The sequence below is a fragment of the Hydra viridissima genome, unplaced genomic scaffold (assembly GCF_058129835.1).
Source record: "Hydra viridissima isolate aposymbiotic clone 2 unplaced genomic scaffold, HvirCarnegie_v1 scaffold_2, whole genome shotgun sequence".
Lineage (NCBI taxonomy): Eukaryota > Metazoa > Cnidaria > Hydrozoa > Anthoathecata > Hydridae > Hydra > Hydra viridissima.
This window is the reverse complement of record NW_028324301.1, coordinates 21,065,797-21,090,021: the sequence shown is the minus strand read 5'-3', so window position 1 is coordinate 21,090,021 and position 24,225 is coordinate 21,065,797. Positions and strand designations below refer to the sequence as shown.

Sequence of the window (24,225 nt, the reverse complement as noted above, 5' to 3'; positions counted from 1 at the left end):
TTATGCACCTTTATATGATCCACTCATGTTGGATCCGTTATCATATCCTTGTGCGTGACAGTCACTTATAGGAATATTATACCTTTGTAGCGTTTCAAGAATTAAGTTAGCAATATCTTTTCCAGTCTTCTTATTGCAGTCAACAAATGCAAGAAATCCTTCCATAATTTCGAATCTGTTGGAATTAATTGTAGCGTACCGTAAAATGAATGTTCCCTACGTTTAAAAAAAAAAGAAATAGAAAATTTCCATTGTTCGAATCTCCAATCAAATGAGTAACAACCCTAAAGGCCAATCCACTCTCAGCAAGAAATAAAATTATATCTAATAATCGTTTTAATAAATCTTTCCATTTCTGTGTCTCACTCGGTATTTGTTTTTCTATAAGGCAATTTTGGTATATTTATTAATATTATTTTCTAAACTTCGCCACTGGATATAACAAGATTAATGATTGCTAGATTTTTCATGATCAGGTGTTCTATCATATAATTTTTTGTACCCTCTATAAGTCTGCCGACCATATTCTGTAGCAAAAATTGATTTTTGCTCACGAAATTCATAAAATAAACGACAAGGAAAACATAACAGAGCATTTTTAGATTTGCTTCAAACTAATCAATCACGAGGAACTATTTCTTTATTTAAACGAAAGCTTTTTAAATACGCAGGAAACTGACTACTGTGTTTATCTACAGGAAATATTGTTGGGTATGGCTCTGGACCTCTTAGAATGGCATCATCTACGTCCTTTGGCGTTACATTTAATTTTACCACTCCAATATCGATGTTGGCACAGCCGGTATACAAAGAAAGTACCGAAATATCAAATTGCACTTGCCAAAAATAAAATTGCATTAAACTGAATATTTGTTAATTATTCATACTTTTTTAACTCAAAAAATTTTCTAAATTTTATTATAAAAAATATTTTAAAAATACCAAATTATTGAATTTTATAACCTTCAGCAAAAATATCAAAATTTAAAGAACTAAAAGGCAAAATTTTTATCTAAAAATTTTCAAATAGGTAAAAGAATAAATTCATTTCATTACAAAATATGAATTTGAGAAATTTATGAACTTTCTGCCTGACATACCGGCCTTCTTGGAATGAAAAGCCCCTATATTAGTTTCTTGATATGAGAATTTGGCAGTTTTTATTAGCTGCATTAGTTGCGCTTACCCTTGAACATTATTTAGAACATTTTAAAATCTCCTAGACCTATACAGTATTGGCCATTAATAACAATCCACCATGATTTTTTTGATATCATTTGACTTTGATTGATAATAAATCAATGATTGTTTGACTCATTTCAAATATAAAAAGTGTAAATTGATGAATATCATATTTTCTTTAAAATAAATATAGGTATTCACAAAAGTATCAATCGATGCGCTAATTATCTGGGTTTTTTTAACACTTACCTCACAATCTAAAAGAATTATAATGGCCAAAATTAACGATCCACTCTATTATTGCAAAATTCTTTCAAAATTGCGTTTGTCTTTGAGTAAAACTTTGAACTTATTTGCGAACTTAATAATTACTGTTAGAGAATTTTTTTAAAATTGTTATAAATATTTGAAAAGTTTGTGTAAAATGAAATATAAAAATTAGTATCTAACTAACTACAACATTTCAGCAATAAAAAAAATCAAAATGACTGGAAAAACTATTGATAATATGAAAAAATGTAAAATCATAGCTATGAATGAACAAAACATCTCAATGAGAAAAATTGCGAAACATTTAAACACAACACATGCAACTGTTAGCAGAATTATCAACCGATATCATGAATACAATACAATTGAAAATCTTCCGCGTCCTGGAAGACCCAGCATTTCAAATGAAAGAAATGAATCTTCATTTATTCGCATAGTGAAAAAAAAAAAGAAAGTTATCATCTACTGATCTCAGTCGAAAATGGCTGGAAGCTTCTGGTGTTGTTGCTAGTGCTCAAACAATTAGAAGAGTACTACAAAATCATAATTACATGTGGCGAGCTGCTTGCAAAAAACCACGTCTATTAAAAAAACATCAGAAAGCAAATGAAAAACTGGTGCTTAGCTCATAAAATTTGGTCTAAGAGCATGTGGCACAATGTTCTTTTTAGCGATGAAATGAACATTGAGGTTGATTCAAGAAAAAACCGATTAATGCTGAGAAGAATGCCACATGAAAAAATGCGCCCAGATTGTTCTATGTATAGAACAAAACAAGGTAGTGGCAGTATAGGCATCTGGGCCTGCATGAATTAGGAAGGTGTCGGTTGCTTCAAACTACTTGATGGAAGGCTTGATTCTCAAAGATATTTAGACATATTAGATAATTATTTGATGCCTTCTGTTGACATTTTCCGAAAAGACACGGGAATTATCTTCCAACAAGATAATGCTCCATGTCATACTGCTAAGATTTGCAAGCAATGGTTTGAAGAAAATAACATTAAAGTCATGTCTTGGCCAGCTAATAGTTCAGATCTCAATTGCATAGAGAATTTGTGGTCTTGGTTAAACCACAATCTTGGTAAAATTGAAATAAAAGATCTGGACCAGCTGAAAGAAGAAGTAACAAGATTACTAAAAAATGTTCCAAAAGATATTACTCAGAATTTAGTGAATTTCATGCCGAAACGGCTCAATGAATGCTTAAAAGCTAAAGGATTGTCAACAAAATATTAATTTTTTATTTTTTTATTTTTTGTGTTTTTTAATTTATTTTTGTTTTTATGATTAGTTAATTTTGTTGATGTAGTTTGTTTATTTTGGCCACATTTTTTTTTTGATACATATGAACACTTGCTTTCATTTCAATATTTCAGTTTTTAATTCTTTTATTTATTATTTATAATAAATTTATATGGTAATTATTTGATTTATTTGAATAAAAAAAAGTTAAAGAAAAAATCTCTTTTAATTTTTAAAATATTTAATTTCAAACTTATATCCATACTACAATAACATGGTGGATTGTTATAAATGGCCAATACTGTATATTAAAAAACAAAAAAAAAAACAAAATTAAAGAGGTAAAAAAATTATTCTCGATACTTCAAATTAAGATATGAAAGCTATTGTTTAAGAAGTTTGAAAAGCAGAGTTACGAAACTGCCAAAAAGTATAGAAGCGAAGCCGTCAATCACTTAGAGATATACTTATATCTCCTATTGTGCAATGCCAACCAAAAAAAGGAACAAGCTAAAATTGATCAATACAAAACTGTTATAGGATGAAATTATTCACTCGTTCATTTTAACTAATTATGGCGACTTCCATTTCAAAAAGATCAGAAAAGAAATCAGGCTTTTTTGGTGGATTTTTTGGAGCAAATAGGAGAGCCGGTAAAAGTAAGAATGAAAGTTATAGCCATAACTACATAACACACCAAAATTGATAAAGTTATAAAAGTTTAAAGATTTCAAATTATTGAAGCTTACACTGGTTAACTATAACAATATTAAAGGTGCAATCATATACAAGTTTTAAAAAGGTTACTTCGATTAGTTGCCATTAAAGTAAATTTACATTAGGCATGATATGAATTTGAGTTTATTAACTAACAATTAAAATTAGCTAATAAATGTGAATTGTAGTAAATGTATTACTATTAAAATTAGTAAAAATCAAACGGTCAGAACTAGAAAAAATGAATGGCAACAAGTAGAATCATTTGTTTTGTTTTTTTACACTCATACAATTCAACTGTCCATTTATACATTTTTTAAAAATCTATTTCAAAATAAAAGATTGTAAACTAGGATAAAAGGATATATATATATATATATATATATATATATATATATATATATATATATATATATATATATATATATATATATATATATATATATATATATATATATAAACACATACACACACGCACAAACTATTAAAAGGGTCAATAATTTCTTTAAAATACTGATAAAACTAACTAGAAAATGAACATTACTAAATATCAAATATCTGCAGATAATTTACGTAAATATAATTTACAACCAGATCAGTGTTAAACTATTTGAATATTGTCTCAGTAGAAAGATATTCTAAAGAGCATTTCCAAATTTTTTACAAATAAAACATACAAAAAACTTTTCTTTTGTAGAAAGCAAATATGTAAGGAAACATGGACAGAGGTTAAGATTTTTTCTTTACTATTTGAAACTAGTTGCCAGGTTAAAAATTGTTTTACAAATGATTACCTTTAAAAGCATGATATTCTATAATAACTAAAGCTTAGTAGCTTTTTTCTGAAAGTTCATTTTTTAAAAGCTCAGTTTTCTATTTTGTTTTATTATAACATAAGAAAAGTTGGAGATATTGTTATAAATATGTAAGAGTTTTGTCCAAATGAATTTTAAATGTTATAAATATAGAAGAATTGTGTTTAAATTAAATTCTGATTTATTTCATTCATTAAGCACTCTTTTTCTACCAAAATCTGCAAACCTTTTTTTTTCCTGCCTGAAAAAAAAAAAAAAAAAAAAGATTATAATATGTGTCAATAATATTTACTAAATATTAAATTTTTCTTTCAGGTTCATTACCAAATTATGATTATGTTAAAGGAGTTGAAACTATCGAATATAGACGTAAGTCTACAGATGATGTCAATAAACCAGTTTTAGAAAAGCAGTCTTATCAACCTTATAGGGCACAATATTTCAAAGGACATAGATTTGAGTTGTATCATAAACCAACATGGTGTGATGTTTGTCAAGAGTTTATGTGGTTCTTATATAGTCAGTCGGCAAGATGCATTTGTAAGATCTCTACACTAATTATATTATTTTTACTTATTTGTATGTGTTATTTTTATAAAAGCCAAAGTTTCATTACAATGTAGAAAAATTTAAGAGGTCGATGAAGTTCATGTTTTGCTTTATTGTTATTTGGTTAAAGATATTATGGATACTCTGTAGTTACTTAGTTATATAATTTTCTTTCTACCAGTCTGCCATTATACTTGTCACATAAAATGTGTAAGTTCTGTATCCTTGGAATGTCCTAAAGCACCATCAGCTGAAAAATCATTTGATGAGATTACAAAAGAAATTCAGGAAATTTTAGTAAGTTACTTATTATTTTTATCTCTAATTTATTTTTTAATATTACTTTACTAATATTGCATATTTTAGTATAAATTACTATAGATTAGTAATGTTCAATGTGTCTCTGGTAAAAAAAGTAAAACATCTCTTAATGCAACATAATACTATCTCATTAAACTGTATAACAACATCTGATAAAACTATATGTTAGCAAATATCACATATCTATGAAAAGTTTGCAATATTGTGATAAATTCCATTTGTAATAAATAACCTTCAAGTTCATCAATCATATTGGTATTTTATTACACACTACAACTTTCTTTCATAATCATTTTGCAGTCTGCTTGTTTTACAATATATTAATGTTTTGATTTTTTCCAAGTTTTTTTGTTTTTGTTGCATTTTTTTTTTCTTGCGTAATGTGAACCATAAATTATAATCATAAATTATTGCTATTGCTTAATAGCATAACTAGCATATTGAGATGAACTTTGAATTGGTTTTTGCATAATTAATGTTTTGCTTTGTTGTTTTTTGTATCATATTGAGAGGAATGAGAATTTATTTTGAAGCTAAAAATGAAGTAACTGATATGGATTGCTTTTAAGAAAATGGCAAGCCATGAAATTCAAGTTAAGTTTTTCAAAAAACCAAGTGAGATTGAAGAATCATGTTTAGTCTCTATTGAAATGTATGACAAAAAAAACGAAAAAATTTTGATGTCAAATCTTACTGAAGACTGCCTTCCTGAAGAAAACTTAAATGATTCATTTATTGATCTTGTTGAATTTTCGGTAAAATTGTCAAATATCGATAATTAAGATATTTGTATTTTTAAAAAAAATTTCTTTATAAGTTATCGAACTTGTTGAATTTTTGGTAAAGTTGTCAAATATAGCTAATTAAGACATTTGTGGTTTTAAAGAAAATTTCTTTAAAATTTTTAAAACCACTTGAAATAAAATTTTAGGCTTTAAAAAATCTGAAACATTATGAACTAACTTACATAGTAGAATTATAAATAATTACAATAGCTAATTGTCTCATTAATGAATTAACATTAGCAATCAGCAAGGGATTTAGTGCATACAGATTAGGATTGTATTAGATTTAAATTTGAAACATGATTTAAATAAAATAAAATAAAAATGATATCGTTGTTTTTTATTTTATTTTATTCAAATTGTGTTTATTATTTTATTTAGAATTTCAAAGAAGTCTCTGATCAAGTATCAGTTCAAAACAATAATTTACCAAGTTTTGTTGCCTCTATAAGTCATCTTAGAAAACTTATTGAAGAATTTAATTCAGAATCACCTGTCATAATGACATTAGTAAGTTTTTTTTTTTTTATGGCTATATTGTTATCAATAATACTTATTTTTGCTTTATCATTTACTTTACTTATCCCTGGTTTTAAATTCAATATCTGATTGTTTAATTTTTAGCATAATGATGGGACTTTTGATGGCTTCATTCGTGTTCATATGAGCCTTAACAGGCCTGTTAATGTTTCTACTGATGTTTCCAATTTAACATTAAGAAATGCTGTGGCTGCTAAACGATTATCAGATTCTCGAAGACCTCTTTCAGAAATTTTCAAAACAGAAAGTTCTGATCATGATTCAGGAATCAGTTCAGAGTCTAATAGTTCTACTTTTTCATCAAATGAATCAGCAGTTCAGCTAAGAAAGAGCATTGTAATTTCAAATAACTTTAAACGACTTTTTTTTTTCACAATGATTGTTTGAAGAACTTTTTGTATTACTATTTTACTTCAGTTTATTTGGTTTTATTTTTTTATTTTTATAGAAACCTGCTCGCAGATTAAGTTTTTATATGCCAAGGGGAACATACAAACCTTTGCATGTGACTAGCACCACAACTGCACTCGAAGTATACTATTTTATATCATTTAAAAACTCGTTCTGTTAAATTAAGCTATACACTAAAGATGTCATTTATTAATCATGTCATTATTAGTGAAGAGTTCAATTTATTAAGAGATTTCTTTTTTTTTATGAAAAAAATTATTTTTATATTTCTTCAATTTAAGGTGATAGAAGCTCTTTTAACTAAATATAATGTCACTGATAATCCAAAGAAATTTGCGCTTTATGAAAAGCATGTTCCTACAGGAGAGAAAAACAGTAAAGAAGGTATTTTTTATTGTAAATTTTTTTATTAATCTTTTTTAACCAAAAGAAGAATTTTTTGACTCGTTTTTTTGGTGATATTTAATTTTTATTTAAAAAAAATTCAGTAGTATAAAATGTTCTATTTTGCAATTAGTAACTTTTAGACGATTAAGAGGTGATGAGAATCCTTTACTGTTGCGTTTACTTTGGGGAGCATTAAATACAACGAATTCTTTTGTTCTCAAAGAAGATGATGAGGGCCCCATTCAGGTTTGTTAACTCAGCTTTATACTTTGTTTTAAAAATTTGCACCTAAATCTATTGCTTTTATAGTAACTCTGCATTTTAGTGGACAAATTTTGAGCTGCCAGAGTTGGCAAACTTTATCGAGATTTTGCAAATTGAGGAAGAAGCTTTGTTGGCTCAGGTAGTCATGTCTTATGAATTTTCAAAAAGTATTAAGAAATATTTTTTGTAAATAATCAATCAAACATTAAATTTATTAAATTCTATGGGGCTTTTGTTTTTGCTTTTTTTTTTCCTGGAGTGAATATTTCAATTTTTTTTAATAGATTTATCAGAAGTATGAGTTGTATAGGCAATCACTACAAAAAGCAATTGACCTTAAAAATCGAATTAAGTGATCTACAAAAAAAAAAGAGCGTACGACACAAAATATTTTGAAAGTGCTTGCAAAGGTTTTTGAACATTAAATATATGAATTCTTATTAAACCATTTGGTAGAATGATTTCAGCCTATTGGTAGAATGTGGTTTGAAACATTCGGTGGAGTGTAGTTTGGTAATTTATTGGGTTTTTAACCCATGATTGTATAATTTTGCATGATTGCATAATTTTGCATGATTGCATAATTTTGCATGATTGCATAATTTTCATTATTTATAAAACTATTTTTTTAAGTTTTGTTACAATTGTTAATGAGTTTGTAAATAATTTTTGTATTCTTAAATTGGATTTAAATACATGCAATTTGATCTTAAATTCGTTTACATAAAGAAGCTGAAAGTGTAAAGATTTTTATGATAAAATCTTGAAGAAAAATTTTATTTTTATAATATTGGAATAAGAAAAAAATCTTCATCAAAAATAGCAATAATAAAGTGAAAATTTTTCACTTGAAGAAACAATTTCTAATTGATCAATTATTTTAGAATAATGGGTTCATATCAAGTCTAGAAAACCTGGAAAATTTCTAATTATTGATCTAAGAATTTTTTGTAAAGTTAAAGTTTTATAGTTAAGATAAAAACAACAGGTAAACTGCTTATTTTAAAAGTGACGCTAAAATCAAAAAAAATATTTACCTTTTATTTTCTTATTTTTAACTTTGTAATATAATTTTTCCGACTAAAAGTTCATATTTAAAAAGATCATCTTTTTGAGTTGTTTCACGGCTATAAATGTGGGTTAGGGAAAATTTGCCATTAATGCGTTACAGCTGGAATGGCAAGTCAAGGAACGAACCCTAATTATATGCTTATATCTCTAGTACATTCCCAATAGTATTTTTCTTAAAGCACATTTTTAAGATCATTTTATGCGAATTCTTTGGTTTTGACTTTGCAACGTGGGTTATAAAATTACAATCCAAAAAAATTGGTATTTTGCAACGTGGGTTATAAAACCAACACTTATGACACTTACAATCAATTTTTTTTTTTTAAGTATAAACTAGTCTTTCGTTTCTTTTTTATAGTAGTAACTCCTTTTTTATTTTTGAATTTTTTAATCAATATCAGGATGCTACAATTTTCATTACTTTCTTGAAGTTTGTTTATTGTTGTCTTAAGGTCACGCTGTAGGCTCTATGGGTTTCTAAAAAATCAGATATTCTCAAGGAATGGCTAAGTAAGTTAAGTTCAGTTGTTTCTGAGTTTAATCTCAAAAAGACAAAAATTTTAAATATTTATAATAAAATTGTAGTTAATAGAGCTGAAGCAGATGATAGAAATGAAGCATATTACAGCAAAAACAATGCAACAAGAGCACAAGACAAAAATAACAGCAATAGTAATAACTATCAGTTAAAAAATCACAGCAAGAATGTAATATTAAGTAAAAGATAATATCGGTCAAGCGCAACTGATATTTAAAATTCATGCTTGCAGCATGGTTTGATTGAAGCAAACGAATCAAACGTGTCAACAAAACAAAGCAGCCGATTCAAGCAGCGCACTACTTCTTGCTTTAAAATGCAAAAAATGATTAAGTTACTATACATTTATTGCATTTTTTTGCCTGTGGTCCAAGGAAGTAAAATCAAAGTTAACAGCAGTGGTGAAGACAACGAAGATGGTAAAATTTTCTACTCATTCGGTCAAAAAATGAGAATGATTTTAAAAACATTTTATTTATAACCAACAATTATGACATTTACAATCGATTTTTTTTTTAAGTATAAACTAGTCTTTCGTTTCTTTTTGATAGTAGTAACTCCGCAGCACTTTGAGTCAAGACCAGATGTGAAGAAAAACGCTGGTAAGAATCTTAGCTCATCTCTAAAAGAGCCACGTAAGAATATTTGCGCAAGAGTAAAGAGCATTACGTTCTTTAAAACTCTACTGTTTGACCACTGTTTAAAATTTAGTAAATTTGTATATAGTATCATCTGCTAATGCTTTACTGGCACGCTCAGCACCACGCCCAAAAAACTGCCAATACTGTAAAGTGGAGGGAGACATTTGGGTTTACGATAGTAATGCTGCACGCAATATGAAAGAAAGAGCCCTGAGATTTGGAAAAAGATATCATATTTATAAACCTATCGAAAGGAGGTCAAATAATATAACTAAACGCATTGAAGAAGCCGAAAAAATGATTTGGAACACCCCAGTAGTTCCTTACATTTTTCATAAAAGCGCAGGTATGTATTAGTAACATCGAAAAAGTTCATGACTTTCTATAACTCTATTTTTATCTTCATTTTTTTGAGTAATTTTTATTAACTTTTGTTTTTTATTTTAAAATAACAAAAAAATTGGAGTAGCAAACTTTATGAATATTCAACGTTTTATCATATTTCAAACTTGTCTCTTGTTACAGGGAGCAAAGTGATCAGCGCTGTTAAGCAAGCTATGGAAGACTTTCAAACCTGGACATGTGTGAGATTCGTAAAACGAACAAATGAACCCAATTACATTAATATCACTTCACAGAATAACGGGTGAATTTAACACTTAATCAAATTTCAATTATTTTTCTAAACCATTAGCTCCAAATACGTTGGCAATGTTATCAACCAAATAATGTTTTTGCGAAGCTAAACCAACGTTTATTGGAGGGTAAAGAAGTTAAGCACATTAAGATACGCTTCACACTTCCAACATAAGAGCTACCATTTTGTTCATAATGAGATTTTTCTATAGTACTACCGAACCCTTTTATATGTTTATTGTAGATTTTATTTTCATGATTATGATTCTTACGAATATTTGTTCAGAGGATATATAAACTTCAGCTACCAATGTTTATTTAAAAAAAAAAAAGTTTGTGTATTTAGATGTTGGTCTGAATTAGCAAGAGTTGGCGGAGAACAAGAAATTAGTCTCGGTGATCTGTGCAACACCAAAGGTAAAAAAAAATCACCAACATTAAAAAGTAGAACACAATAATAGCGATTACACCATTTAAAAACAAACTCGAATAAAAGGAAACATTTTCGTTTGAAATAAGTAATATTAAATTAAAATTGCAATATTTGGTTTTGTAAATAAAACATGATTCCAACTTTAGGTTCAGCGTTGCATGAACTTATGCATACCCTGGGCTTTCTTCACGAACATACAAGAATGATCAGAGACAAAGCCATCAAAATAATGGTCGAAAACATTAAATCAAGTAATTTTCGTGACCATCATTTTTCTGAAGTCTATTATCATTATTTATTATCATTATTATTACTATTATTATTTTTATCTATTATTATTATTGTTATTTTTATTATTATTATCATTATTATTATTATTATTATTATTATTATTATTATTATTATTATTATTATTATTATTATTATTATTATTATTACTATCATTATTATTATTATTATTATTATTATTATTATTATTATTATTATTATTATTATTATTATTATTATTATTATTACTATTATTATTATTACTATCATTATTATTATTATTACTATTACTATTATTTGCAGGAAAACTTGAGAACTTCGATAAATATCCGCATTACCTTACCGATAAATACAACTTGCCGTAAGTTTCTTTTCTTCTAAAAAGCATTTTGATTTTTAAGAATTTTGTTTGAAGACTAGGAGAAGACTAGAGAAAAGTTTAAGTGAAATAGAAAAGACTGGAGAGAGCAATAAAAGGATTGCATTCTTACTTAACTTTATTTAAAAAAAAAGTTTCTTAGTAAACAAAAAGTGTTTTTATATATTTTATTTTTTTTCTAGTTATGATTACGATAGCATCATGAACTTTCTTCCCACAGCTTTCTCTTTGAATGGGAAACCTACAATCGTACCCAAAAATCCAATGATTAAAATGGGTAGGATGGGACAAAGAATAAAGCTTAGCGATCAAGATATAAAATTGGTCAATTTAGTATACAAAGTAAGTCCAATATAACTTATTAATACAAGATTATGCAAGCGTGTACATAGCTTTCACTCTTTTTTATTATTTCTTAGTGCAAAAGTGAGAATCGAGTTGCTTTATCCGAATCCAGAGAAATATCACCTGTTGATGATTCCAATGAAGTTTTGAATATTGTTGATTCTTCTAAAATGGTACAGCATCCTGTAAATCATGGTGTGCACCATCCTGTCAATCATGGTGTGCAGAAAGTGACACAAAATCTTCCTGGGCTCACTGAACAGCTCGATGATACAATCGGAAAAAATGAGCAGTTCGACTTGCTTCAAGAGACAGTTCACTCGGTAGCTAAGCCTCAATCTCAGCTATCTGAGTCTGTAGCTGAATTAAATGTAGCAGAGCAGAAGATTAAAGATTCCTATGAAGCTCTCAACGATCAAAAGTCCATCAGACCTAATCCACCTCATAAAGCCGTTTTAAAGCTGCACACTCCAAAAGGCAAGGAAATTAGCAATAACCATACGAAGAAACACAGGTTTATGATCGGAACCTAGTAAGCACAAATCAGATTTCAAAGACACTGATGCCCTATTTAACTAACTACAAACAAGTGATTTCAGCTCAAAAAGTGTTGCAGTGACCCAATATTTTAGGAGCTTTAAGACAAATAGAAAATAGAAATCATATCAATAAGAACACATCAAAAATCCTCAAACTTCGCCATAACAAGTTTTTTTTACTATAACAATTGCAAAAAACGTCGACAAATTTGAGTTACGTTATAGAAACGCAAATTAAAAAAAAAAATTCAATTATTCATGTTTTTAATTTTGCCTGTGTCTAAGTTTCATCGGAAAAAAAATATTTTTCAAAAGAAGAAATCTTTTAGCTGCATTTCTGCAAAGTGATAAATAGTATGCCATATCAGAAACTGATTTAGAGGAACCTATGTTTAAGATTATAAACTAAGCCGTGTTTTATTATTTGTCTATTTTTTTTTTATGATTCTTTGTCTTTTAAATATTTTAAAATTCGATTGAAAACAAGTTATGGCTGCTGAGTTTTGTTATATTTTGATCTTTACAATATTCTGAATTTTACAATATTTTTTTCGCTTTTAACTATATTTTTTTTATTGGTCATAAATTCGTTATTTTTCCATTTATTTGTTTTACAGGGCTACCACTTCCACCTCCAAAACGAAGATTTGACTCATATATTTATCTACTCGGCTAGCTTTCAAATAACGTTTCTCTTCAATGAGAAATAATTTTAATAATTTTAATATTTCTGTAAAATATTTTATTAATAGTTAATCTAAAATTTATAAAAAAGGAATGTTTAACTGACTATGTGTTAATTGTTTATTAACGAAATAAACTGCGATGATGCGCAAACAAACAAATGACAAATGTTTTTATTCATCTCATAAATATTCAATTTCAGACATTTTTATATTTCTAAGGTTACTTTAAAACTTACAGAGAAGCCATTTTTGCTTTAGTAGCGATTCCACGGCGCAACGAAAAATATTTGACGTCAAACAAAAAAACATAATTTTCATGAACGTTACTCTCTTATATCTTGTTTTATGGTAAAGCAAACACTTTGAGGCTTTTTGTATCAATTAGTTTTCCTCAACATCTTTCCAACCATATACAGAAAGTAGTCTTCTTTGTATGCCATCACTTATATATTATTCATGTCTTAAGACCACTATTGATTAAAAAAAAAAACTTTTTGCGGGAACGTTTTTTCAAACTTAGGTTTTTAAGGTAAGGATTTCTAAGTGGAAGAATACTTCCAATTTATATAAAACTTTCCATATAGATTGTAAAAGGGACGAGGAATCAAGTGGAATGTGGACCTTTTTAATATTTATACATAACTGTTTAGTTCTCAGCGTTTAAAAACTTTAAGAATGGTTTTTTATAGAAAAAAAACTTTTTGTTTTAAAGGTCCATGTGGAAAAGCAAGTATAGTCTTTCCTCTATTTATAAAAAGTATTTATTAATGTATTTTTTTATGGAGAAATGCTACTTAGGCTTTGTATATAGAAATTATGTATGTTACGCTTTTTTTCCTTCGCAAATTTTATGACGTTTTTTATTTTTATTTTTGCGTTTGTTTTGGTATATTAAATTTTGGTGAATTCGTAATGCAGTAACGTCTTATAATGTTTTCTTTTCTCTTTCTAAAACTTAATTAGAAACTTAAAAAAAGTAGCTAAATAGGAAAGTTCATTTTTAGGAAAATATAACATAACTGCTTTAAATGGCATAAAAATTTTATTCTCCAAATAAGTGAAAACCCTTCAGCCTGTAAAATAGATGATTCTGAACAATCCTGACAGATTAAAAAAAAAAAAAGGTGATGGCATTTTCTTATAGTTGTTGGATCACTGTAGAAAACTTCAAGTCAAATGCAATAACGGTTCAAAAGATATTCAAATGTCAATATGACCCAAAAATACTCTCTTTTTTAGTGCCATAACACAGCCAATTTTCTATACTTAATGTCCATACCTTCTGTGAAAAAATCATCAAATTTTTTTTCAATACAAAAAAGTCAATAACTTTAGATTCGCTTAACTTCTAAAGCTGAATGACCCCTCATTTTTTAAGATTTCTCAAGCTTTATGCAATAATATTAATCATTTATGAAAATATAACTTAAAAAAAATTCCTCTGAAATGGCCTAGGCAAACTTTTATTACCTTTCAGCCTCGCTTGTGAGGAAGGGAAAGATCTCTTTTATTACCTTTCAGCCTCGTTTGTGAGGAAGGGAAAGGAAAGAAAGTATAAACAAGTTTTAATTTTCACTTGATTCAAACAAACGTCATCATAAAAACAAATATCATCATAAAAAATCACAAGCGAAAACTACTCATCGTAAGCAACTAGATGTTCAATGATATTTACGTCGAGAAAATGGTTATAGTTCAATTTGTAAGGCTTGCAACAATTCTGAAGCTATTTAATAATTTTTACTAACGTCGAGATCAGAGACAAACGTTAATCAAAAGATAACTGAAAAATATTTTTCAGAGAACATTCATTCAAAAGTAGAAATTAAACACACAAAGAAAAAAGGGAAAATTTGGAATAGAGAGAGAAGAAGTTAATTTTCGGAAACAAATTTAGGAGAGAAGGAGAAGGTCAGAAGAAAACAGATTTCGGAGTCAAGTTTTAAGAGAGGAAAAGAAGATTTTAAAGATGTTTTTAAAATAGTTCCAACTTAAGTCAACTTTTTGGACATAAGTTCCAAAGGTGTTAGGAGAAGGATTTTGAACAAGGTTTGTCTGATTATTGCTATTTACATTCGTAAATTATTGTTAGATTATGTTTGACATTTGAAGGGCAAGAGACGAGCAAATAAAAAAAAAGCTTCTATTATTTTTTTTTTTTCTGTGGAAAAAAAATCATTCATTATTAACTTTCAAAAACTATTTTCTTCCGCGCGAACAAAAACATTTTCAGTTTTGCCACTGTAGATTTTTTGCCGACTTTTGCCGTTTTACAATTTTCGTAAAATTTCCTTATTCAAACACTGATCTTGACAAAAGCAATTCACATTTAAACATCAGTAAATTTATACGTACACAGAAGACAAAAATCTCAAATAAAAACCTTTCAAAGCCACAACAAAAAAAAATAATAAAAAAATAAAAAAAACTTTCAAAGACACACAACCGTCTTTTCAAAAACTAACAACCGTCGAAAGTTACTTCAACTCCAATCTTTTATTTCTTAAATTTTAGTATACATATGTAAAAAAAAAATCTATAAATAAAAAAAAAATTGCAAATAAATATCACTTTAAGAGAAATTTACACAATTATAAAAATCTATAAATAAAATATATAAATACAGGTGGTCACACACCCATTGAATAACATTACGAAAAAAAAATACAAAAGGTTTTACCTTAAAACAATTGTATAAATATACAGGGGGTAAAGCCACAAAAAAATTTAAAAGAACTACCGAAAATTTAAGTGCCCAGGGCCGCCAATTCAACAAACGTTATTTCTTCACGTTATGACAGCAATGACTCGACCTAACGTGAAAACATTTTCGATTTTCAAATTAATATTTCAATTTAAAAACAAAAGTTTTAACCTAAATTTTTCTATTTTTACTATTTTCATAATTGTTTATAAGAACGAAGCATATAATAACATTGAAACTAACGGATTGGCCACACGTGAGATTTCAGCGGTAAAAGAAAATTCAAATTCAAATTCAAGTCTTTAATATTTAAATGAGCCTAGTGAAACATTGGCTGGTAAAAAATAAATAAATTTTCTCTCATATAATCAACGAGAACGCTTTTCCGACCTCCCGACTTTGTTTAAACAATGATTACCTGTGACCGCAAGAAATTAAGATAAAAAAAAAATTTGAGAGCAAAAAATTTACCATCACTAATTTTACGCCAGCAGCCTCCATTTTTATTGTCATTTCTTTAATACTTTCCTCGCACACACCCCGGCAAGCGTCTAAGATAACAAAAGTATCAAATCCATGTTCGACACCATCTAAGGAAGTAAAACCTACACAATAGTCCAGGGCCAAACCACAAATGTAGATACTATGTATATCATCATCAAGAAGACGGAACAGCAATTCTGTTTGGGAAAATTTCGAGTTATCCCAAAACGCTGAATAGCTATCACAGTGTGAATCCTGACCTTTGTAAATTAATGGAGATCCTTCGACAATCTAAAAATAAAACATCTGCAGATTTTCTCAATCTGAAACAAAAAATTTTAAAGTTTATAGAAAGTTGGAAACGAAATAAAGATTTACTTTAATAATCTTGATTTATAAAATAAATTTGCAAAAAAAATTTTTTAGAAAATAATTATTTTTGATTATATTTCTGACGAAGAGAAAGACAAGATTTTTTTTTTATCAGACTGTAATTTGTAGATTTGTTATTACCAATCGGTTTCAGCTGGCTAGATAAATGCGTTACTAGATTTTTCTGTGATTGCATCAAACGATTGTAAGCATCCATCAGTTGCTCCCATTTCTAAATCTTGGTGGTCATTTTTTTTATAAATAAGGGGAATGCAAACAGGAAATCAACTACCCTTCAACCATCAGCAACTTGCTTTTAAACTCTTTTGCTATAATCTGTACAGATAAATCTGTCATGGTTATTTGTGACGTAAATCATGATAAAAAAAAAGCTTATATTAGCAATAAGAACTTGTTTGCGCTGAGTGAACTGGTAAACTCTACAAATCTAAGGCCAGGAATGGAAATAAATAGGGACAGACGGAAAGTATGACTTTCGAGCTTTTGTCGTTTTCTAGAGAAAAGTTACGATTGACACTTTTTAATAAAAAAATTGGTTTAAAACGTAGTTTTTTGTTTATTTCCCAGCCAATAGAAATGTTGTACTTTGATGCCGTGTTTTTACCGTGTTATTAACAACTTTTATAAAAGTTTGACAAAATGTAGACGAAAAGTCTCCCGGTCAACATATGAAAGAAAGTAAATTTAGATTAACAGAATTGAGGAAAAATAACATTCGTGAAAAGTAATCTGACACTTCAACTTTTAAAGAGAAATTTCAAGGGAATTACCTTGAGATTGGGGTGCAGGTTCGCTCCCTCCGAATTTTGGACGCAATGAGTAGGCCACAAAATCTGCTCTCTTGGGGTTTCACCATCATAAATAACCTTAGTGAAAACGCAAGGATCCTCAGCAAGAGAAAATGATCCGTGGAGAGGATATTTTTTAACATTATGAACAAACGAACAATGGTCTTCTTTATGCCAATCTAACGTATAATAAACAGAATGGAATCTCTTAACATCTAAAAGATAATTGATTATGTCCACAACCTCTTCACCATCCTGACCAGCAGGAGAGTTTTTCAAAGCCAAGTTTCCAGAAATAAAATCATTCTGCACGTCTATGATGATCAATGCTTTGTGAGAAGCGGTGTCCTAAAAAACGCTGTCACAAAATTCAAACATAAAACTAAAAGCCTAGTTTATATAAATCTAGAAAATTTAAACAAATATGCAGATAATAAAAAACCTATTGCAACTCCTCAACATTCATTTGCAACTTTAAAACATTTTTGGCAAAACAAAATTTAAAAAGACAAACTTTTCGCAGCAAATAACGAAGACACTTGGAAATTAATCGGACATCTGCTACGCCATTAACCTAGATTTCAAAACAACAAAAGGTGAAAACGGTTTCAACGAAGCAATATTCACCAATGTGACCTCCAGAGAAAAAGTCGTGTCTTGCTTTGTTTAAAACAACCTTAATGACCATAAGTTTTTCTAATAATTGTTTAAACCACTAAATTTATGCGTGGAAATAAAATATGAAAAGAAAAAATGTTTTTAAGTTTCCAATGTGGTTGTATAGCATTAAATTGAAAATGTATTTAGTATACGAATTGCCATTTTTCTTTACAGGGAGAATCATCACAAAAGTTTAAACTGTCTTTTGGACGGTGCTTTGTCCCTTGTCTGCTGCTGTCTACAACAAGTTTTCTGCTATTCGAAAGGATTTGCATACAAAGGATTTGTCATTTCAAACTGTTAACTGTTAAATATAGCAACTTCAGATCTCCTCTACTTAACGTGTTTTTTTTATGTCACTTTTTTATGAGAAAAATACGTTGTTACTTGACAAGTTCAGACTCTCAAGACGTATATGTATATAAACCGTCCTGAAGAAATATTTAATATCTGTCATTTAATAATAATTAAATTTTACTCGTTGAAATTTTCCTTCGATAAAATAAATGAGATGCTTCTCGATAAAATATGAGATGATTCAAGATGATTTTTTTAAGATCGTTTTTTTCTATGGATATTAGCTTAAAAAATGACAATTACAATTAGAAAAACAAACTTATCTTTTATATTTTGATTCCTCAATGGAAGTATATTAGTAAATCAAGTAATAAACGACTTTAAAGTTATGCAAACCTTGAAACTGTTCTTTGCGGCGTTTTAACAGCAAAGTTTAAATTTTGCATAAAATGTTTTTTCAAGATCTTTTTTTGGTAATTAAAGTAATTTAAGTTATTTATACTGTAATCATTAGGGACTTGATAATCGGTATCGTGTAAGCTGATACCGAGAGGAATGGTCCCGAATAGTGTTGCATCGCTTTCAGACACTTGATCATCGGTACCGAATCTCGATTCTCGTCAGGTATCGCTACAATACCTTACAGTATTGATACCATTACCACAGAAACTGGTATCGAAGTTATCGGCTATATCGTTACGTTTCGGTACCGATGATATCATTTGGTATCGCAGCTCGGTTCTTCTCGAGAATTTACATTTTACTTTAATAAACAATTACTTTGAAATAGTAAATTTATAATAATAACTGAAAGTTATATAATTGACTCATTGTATAATTGAAATTCTCAAAGATCGTGTGGTATCGTATGACGTCATACTTATCGTTTAAAATTTCGTATGGTATCGCAATTTTAATTGAAATAATTGCGTGGTATTGCTTCCGTAATTTAATTTCTCATCTGGTACCGTTATTGTAATTAAATCTCGTATGTCATCGCAATTATTGATAGGTATCGTCTTTCATTCTGTATTTAACATTCAACAACTAGAGTAAACTAATCATCAATCATCACGTCTCATAAAAACAGATCTTTAATCTGGGAATATTTCAACAAAAATATAGATAAGTATAGGTTAAATTAACTAAACCTCCAAAAATCTTGTATTTTATTTATAATAAATTTACAACTTCACATTTTCTTTTTTTTTTCTTAATGATAGCAAACGTGACTATGCGACCATTCGATACCATACGATTCTTTTTATTATCGTATCGTGTAGTATCGAATCGATAATGATGTATCGACATTATCATATAAGCGATACCACACTATTCGAGACGATCCCTCTCGGTATCGATTTACACGATACCGATTATCTAGATTACTAGTTATATGAGTCATTACCGATATAACCAATACCTTCGATACCAGTATCAAGTGATCTTGATATCGATACTGCAAAGTATCGTATCAATACCAAACGTGAACCGAAATTCAATATCTATTATCTAATGCCTTGTAATCATATGATTTATATAGTAATCATGAAAAATTGTGACAGTTTTGAAGTAAAGGAAATAACAATTGCTACTTTATCTCGAAATTGATAAGAAATATGAAGTTATTTCTCTAAAGGTAACCTTGCAAAAAGTTTCCAAAGGAACCTTACCAAAAAGCTGCCTCCAAAAAGTATGAAATGCGTGCAAAAGTTTATAAACAGTTAACTTTTGCGAGTTTTTTCGACATAACTTTTTGCCTTTTCACTAAAAATGAATGAAGCTTTTAACAATTGTTCCTTTAATGTGATTATATAGTATAATAAGGAAGAAATTTAAATTTTTATTGAAAACATAATCATGCAAAAGTTTATAAATAAAAAAATTTAAAAAAGATATATTTCTAATTCCTTCACATTTTTTCATCAAAATACTGAGATGCGCTATCAGTATTTTGTTAAACAGCCTCTAGATTTTAATATTACTTAACAACGACGAGCCAAATAAGTTGAAAAGAACATCTATGGGGATATTTGTCCAAAAATCCGAAAGCATCTTGAATGAATAATTTTTATTAATCGGTTTTTCGCCCTTCAATTGACGATCAAGATGTTCCCAAAGATGTTAATGTTTGAGTATGCCAGTCCAAAAGTGGAATTTTATTCGAATTTAAAAAATTTCTGATAGAATTTACACGGTGTTTTGGATTGTTTTCTTTTCTGGAAAATCTCATTACGAGGCATTTTGTCCTTTCCATGTGCCAGCATAACATTCTAGATTATATCTAAAAATACATTCAGATCCATTACTCCTTCGGTATGATGAAGTGGGCCGATAGAATCAACACTGTTGGGATTTGATACTTAGGAGCAAATCTTTCATCTTTCAGACATCTCGCGTACTTGATACCATCACTATCAAACATGTAAAACTTTGATTTGTCACTGAATAAGAATTTCGAACATTTTTTTGAAGTTCGATGCCAATGATCTTTTACAAATTTCATTTAGGCTAAGCGATTATTTGATAATATTAATTATTTCTTGTCAAGACGATAACCAAACAAATTAAGCATATTACGAAAAATGAAACGATATGCAGACGCTTAGTCTAGATGTTCTGTAGTTATTTTTGGTCTATCTGAACGATGCCTGTTTTTGAGTGTCTTACGTTCTCTACATCACTTAATTATTACACTAATTGTTAATTTAGCCTCATCATAAAGCTTCTTTACAGCACGTATTAGTAAATTTTTCTTTTCTCGTGACGATTCCTTAGACTTTCCAAATTTTTTTAAAATTCAATTTAAGTTAAATATTTTCTCCAATAAATTAATTTTAATATCAATATACTTTTCTTAATAAAATTTCGATTTTTTTTAATGGAGTATGGATATGTTTATAAACTTTTTGCACAATTTTTGCTTTCAATAAAATTTGAATTTCTTCCTTCTGTTACAAGGTAAAATTTTTTTGAGTTAAGTATAATTTAATTACATTAAAGGAACTATTGTTAAAAATTTCATTCATTTTCAGTGAGAAAGCAAAAAGTTATGACGAAAAAACTTGAAAAATTTAGCTGTTTATAAACTTTTGCACGCTGCTGTACTAAAGCAAACGATTAGTGGCATTTAAAGAAGCAATAAAATGGAGGTCTGATGATGCTTTCTACAATATTGATGAGATAAATTTTGAATTGAACCCAAGCATAAAGAGAGTTTTTCAAGGAAAGGCGCGAAAACATTTTGCGAATTCATCAAGACCAAAAGAAAACATCAATGCCTGTTAATGCTTTAGAGCTAACAGTTCTATGTTAAAAACCTAGTGTCATTTTAAAAGAAAAGTTTACTCAATCGGAAGATCTTGCTTATGGTCAGCGGTGATCTTCTGTTCACTCAAACTGAATCTGGATGGCAAAACCAACGCTCTTTATAAAAAAAAACAAAAAACAACAACAATTCAGAAAATTGATGAGCAAATGAAAGATGTTACACGTCCTGTTTTCATGTTCTTAGATAATCATAAAAGTCACGTTGATATTCATTTCATTAATTTGATGAAAGATGGAAAAAGCGAAAACAACATCAAAGTCATCTTAAACTGCTGCTAAAAAGAAGCGTGGAAAACCAGTTAAACCAGTTCAAGAATGCTTTTTATGTGTTTAGTAAAGTTTTTCAATAGGCTACTTTGAAAAAAGGCTTTCTTTGATCTTTGAAGCATACTTAAGATTTTAGAAAAGAGAGCCTTACTAATGCAACAATATATATATATATATATATATATATATATATATATATATATATATATATATATATATATATATATATATATATATAAAACTTTGTTAAAGCTACCTAACAGCTCTGTAAAGACTCCATCTAATCATTGATTTTGTATCGTTGTTATGAACTCTCCTACTCGGTCTAAGGCCTGGCATTGATGAGTCGCTAAAGTTAAAAATTCTTCAGAGAAGACACATTAACTGGATGAAGTGGAGCATGCAGATAAGTGTACATTTCCTTAGTTACATTCCGTTTATTCAACGTCTTAATGGAGGTGGATTTGAATTTGAAGGTGTGGATATCGAAGTGGATTTAATGTATGTTGCCAGACTGAAGTTAGAGTTACATGCTCTCTTATAATAGCAAGTAGTTCTCTTTGGTGTGTACCACCCCGCCGTTAACTGCCATAGATGTGGTCTGGGTGGTGTCGTGAAGCCAAGATTTAAAAAACTGAGGAATATTTAAAACACAACGAAATGCTGGGTGCAGTGCAACACTTTGAAAAAGAGAAACGAGAATGAACAAAATAAGTTGTTTAAAAAACTATTGAAGCAACATCTATGATCATAAGACTTGTTTGAAAACAGAACTTCAGTGACACAACCTATTTTCTGGCACACAGGTGGGTTAACAGAAATATAATTAACAGAACATGTGTGTATGTGTGTATGTATGTATGTATGTATGTATGTATGTATGTATGTATGTATGTATGTATGTATGTATGTATGTATGTATGTATGTATGTATGTATGTATGTATGTATGTATGTATGTATGCATGCATGCATGCATGCATGTATATATACAGATGTTTATTTTCTAAATTAATGTAAAATAATAAACAAAATCAAAGAATATTTCCATGATTTTGCAATATTCATAATCATCGCAAAATTTAACAATTTTAATGATTACCAAGAGTTAAAGATTTAACCTTTAAGAGGAGAAATGAGGAGATATCAAGGGATACATACCATCGAGTTTTTGAAGTACTCTATGATTTCCTGCTCCATTTTAAAATCCAGATGGTTTGCATGCGCTAGAGAAAAAACTGCCTCACTTACAAAATTTTGAGGAAGCTCAACCACTTTTTGGAATCTGGACCTAGAAAATTCAATTTTTTTTTTTTTTTTTGTATTTATAATACCGCATCTTAATGAGTTGATCGTTATCTATTGCAGACTAAATGAATGTATTTTAAGCGTCAGCGTTTGGTTTTTTCGTTAACAAGGAATAATGATTGGCTTCAGCCTCTTTAAGTAAATCGAATTCCTAAGTTCATTAAAATAGCTTTTTGTGGATTTAAAACAGCAAAAGATTTTGCAATAACAAATTTGTATGAAATTTATTACTAATGTGAAGTAAATTTGATGGACGTTTAACTGAATAACAATATTGCGCATTTTCAGGAGTTGTAACAAAATTATTAAGGTATTTTTTGTGAGTATCGCAAATTTTTTAATGAAACTTTATAATTTTTTCTCTCTCTTATTATAAATTATTTTCAGTCTTTATCTCAGAAGACTGAAACCAAACGCCGATACTTTGAGTGAAAATTCATTACATAGCGATTAACTGTTTGAACGCGATAATCAGTGAGTGTTGAATGGTTTTAAAGAATATTTCATAAAATATCAAAATCTTTTCTTACAATTTCATTTCAGTGAGTACAGTAAATATCTCATCTTCAGTAAAACCTTCATAAGACTCTTCTCTCAATCCATCAAAATAACTAGTCAACACATCCAGTTTTCCCATAGCTTGCTGATTTTAACTGGAATATTGTAGAGAATTTAGTGAAAATAATTTATTAGTGGTGCGAGCAGGATTGATGTTTAAAATATTATAATGTGTAAATCTAAAGTAAATTAAAGATGCTGGTAAGTTTATAAACAACGCTAAAACAGGTTAAAAGCGTTCACACAAAAAAAAATTACGTATTTTGTTTAGGTAAAGCGGTCAGCATGTACTCTCGTTTGTTTTAGGATGATTTTGGCGTTTTATCTCTTTAAAAAACTTTTTTAACAAAAATATTTTTATAAATTACTTTAAGAAGGCCCTAAACTTTATCAGCATTTGCACTTTTTATTATTATA

At 28.5% G+C, this 24,225-nt stretch overlaps 3 protein-coding genes and 1 pseudogene across 9 annotated transcripts; 2 read left to right on the top strand and 2 right to left on the bottom strand.

The window, feature by feature from the left end:
- LOC149892412 (uncharacterized) lies at positions 1 to 858 on the bottom strand (annotated as a pseudogene).
- A 2,242-nt stretch (positions 859 to 3,100) lies between these two features.
- On the top strand, positions 3,101 to 8,200 carry LOC145194471 (ras association domain-containing protein 1-like). 3 transcript variants are annotated; one of them, XM_090079131.1, is made up of 10 exons: positions 3,101 to 3,356; positions 4,545 to 4,769; positions 4,960 to 5,075; positions 6,266 to 6,394; positions 6,509 to 6,760; positions 6,873 to 6,956; positions 7,117 to 7,219; positions 7,353 to 7,468; positions 7,548 to 7,625; positions 7,771 to 8,200. In XM_090079131.1, exons 1-10 carry the CDS (start codon positions 3,272 to 3,274, stop codon positions 7,840 to 7,842), a joined length of 1,260 nt encoding a protein of 419 aa, XP_089935257.1. In that variant the 5' UTR covers positions 3,101 to 3,271; the 3' UTR covers positions 7,843 to 8,200. The 3 variants fall into 3 exon arrangements, with proteins under 3 accessions (XP_089935257.1, XP_089935258.1, XP_089935259.1); XM_090079132.1 differs by having other exon boundaries at positions 3,128 to 3,350; XM_090079133.1 differs by lacking the exons at positions 3,101 to 3,356; positions 4,545 to 4,769; positions 4,960 to 5,075 and adding an exon at positions 5,621 to 5,854.
- An 814-nt stretch (positions 8,201 to 9,014) lies between these two features.
- Positions 9,015 to 13,173, top strand: LOC145195154 (uncharacterized). Of its 3 annotated transcripts, none has more exons than XM_090079130.1 (11): positions 9,015 to 9,067; positions 9,143 to 9,514; positions 9,650 to 9,697; positions 9,822 to 10,082; positions 10,262 to 10,382; positions 10,719 to 10,789; positions 10,952 to 11,056; positions 11,376 to 11,433; positions 11,634 to 11,793; positions 11,871 to 12,273; positions 12,953 to 13,173. In XM_090079130.1, exons 2-11 carry the CDS (start codon positions 9,412 to 9,414, stop codon positions 13,009 to 13,011), a joined length of 1,389 nt encoding a protein of 462 aa, XP_089935256.1. In that variant the 5' UTR covers positions 9,015 to 9,067; positions 9,143 to 9,411; the 3' UTR covers positions 13,012 to 13,173. The 3 variants fall into 3 exon arrangements, with proteins under 3 accessions (XP_089935256.1, XP_089935254.1, XP_089935255.1); XM_090079128.1 differs by having other exon boundaries at positions 9,647 to 9,697; XM_090079129.1 differs by having other exon boundaries at positions 9,647 to 9,697; positions 11,871 to 12,328; positions 12,953 to 13,093.
- A 2,081-nt stretch (positions 13,174 to 15,254) lies between these two features.
- LOC145202074 (uncharacterized) lies at positions 15,255 to 24,018 on the bottom strand. 3 transcript variants are annotated; one of them, XM_090078374.1, is made up of 6 exons: positions 23,781 to 24,017; positions 23,104 to 23,233; positions 17,904 to 17,963; positions 17,372 to 17,737; positions 16,197 to 16,499; positions 15,255 to 15,834 (listed from the first exon to the last, which is right to left on the bottom strand). In XM_090078374.1, exons 1-6 carry the CDS (start codon positions 23,885 to 23,887, stop codon positions 15,814 to 15,816), a joined length of 987 nt encoding a protein of 328 aa, XP_089934500.1. In that variant the 5' UTR covers positions 23,888 to 24,017; the 3' UTR covers positions 15,255 to 15,813. The 3 variants fall into 3 exon arrangements, with proteins under 3 accessions (XP_089934500.1, XP_089934501.1, XP_089934502.1); XM_090078375.1 differs by lacking the exons at positions 17,372 to 17,737; positions 17,904 to 17,963 and having other exon boundaries at positions 15,608 to 15,834; XM_090078376.1 differs by lacking the exons at positions 15,255 to 15,834; positions 16,197 to 16,499 and having other exon boundaries at positions 17,624 to 17,747; positions 23,781 to 24,018.
- Positions 24,019 to 24,225: the final 207 nt, after the last annotated feature.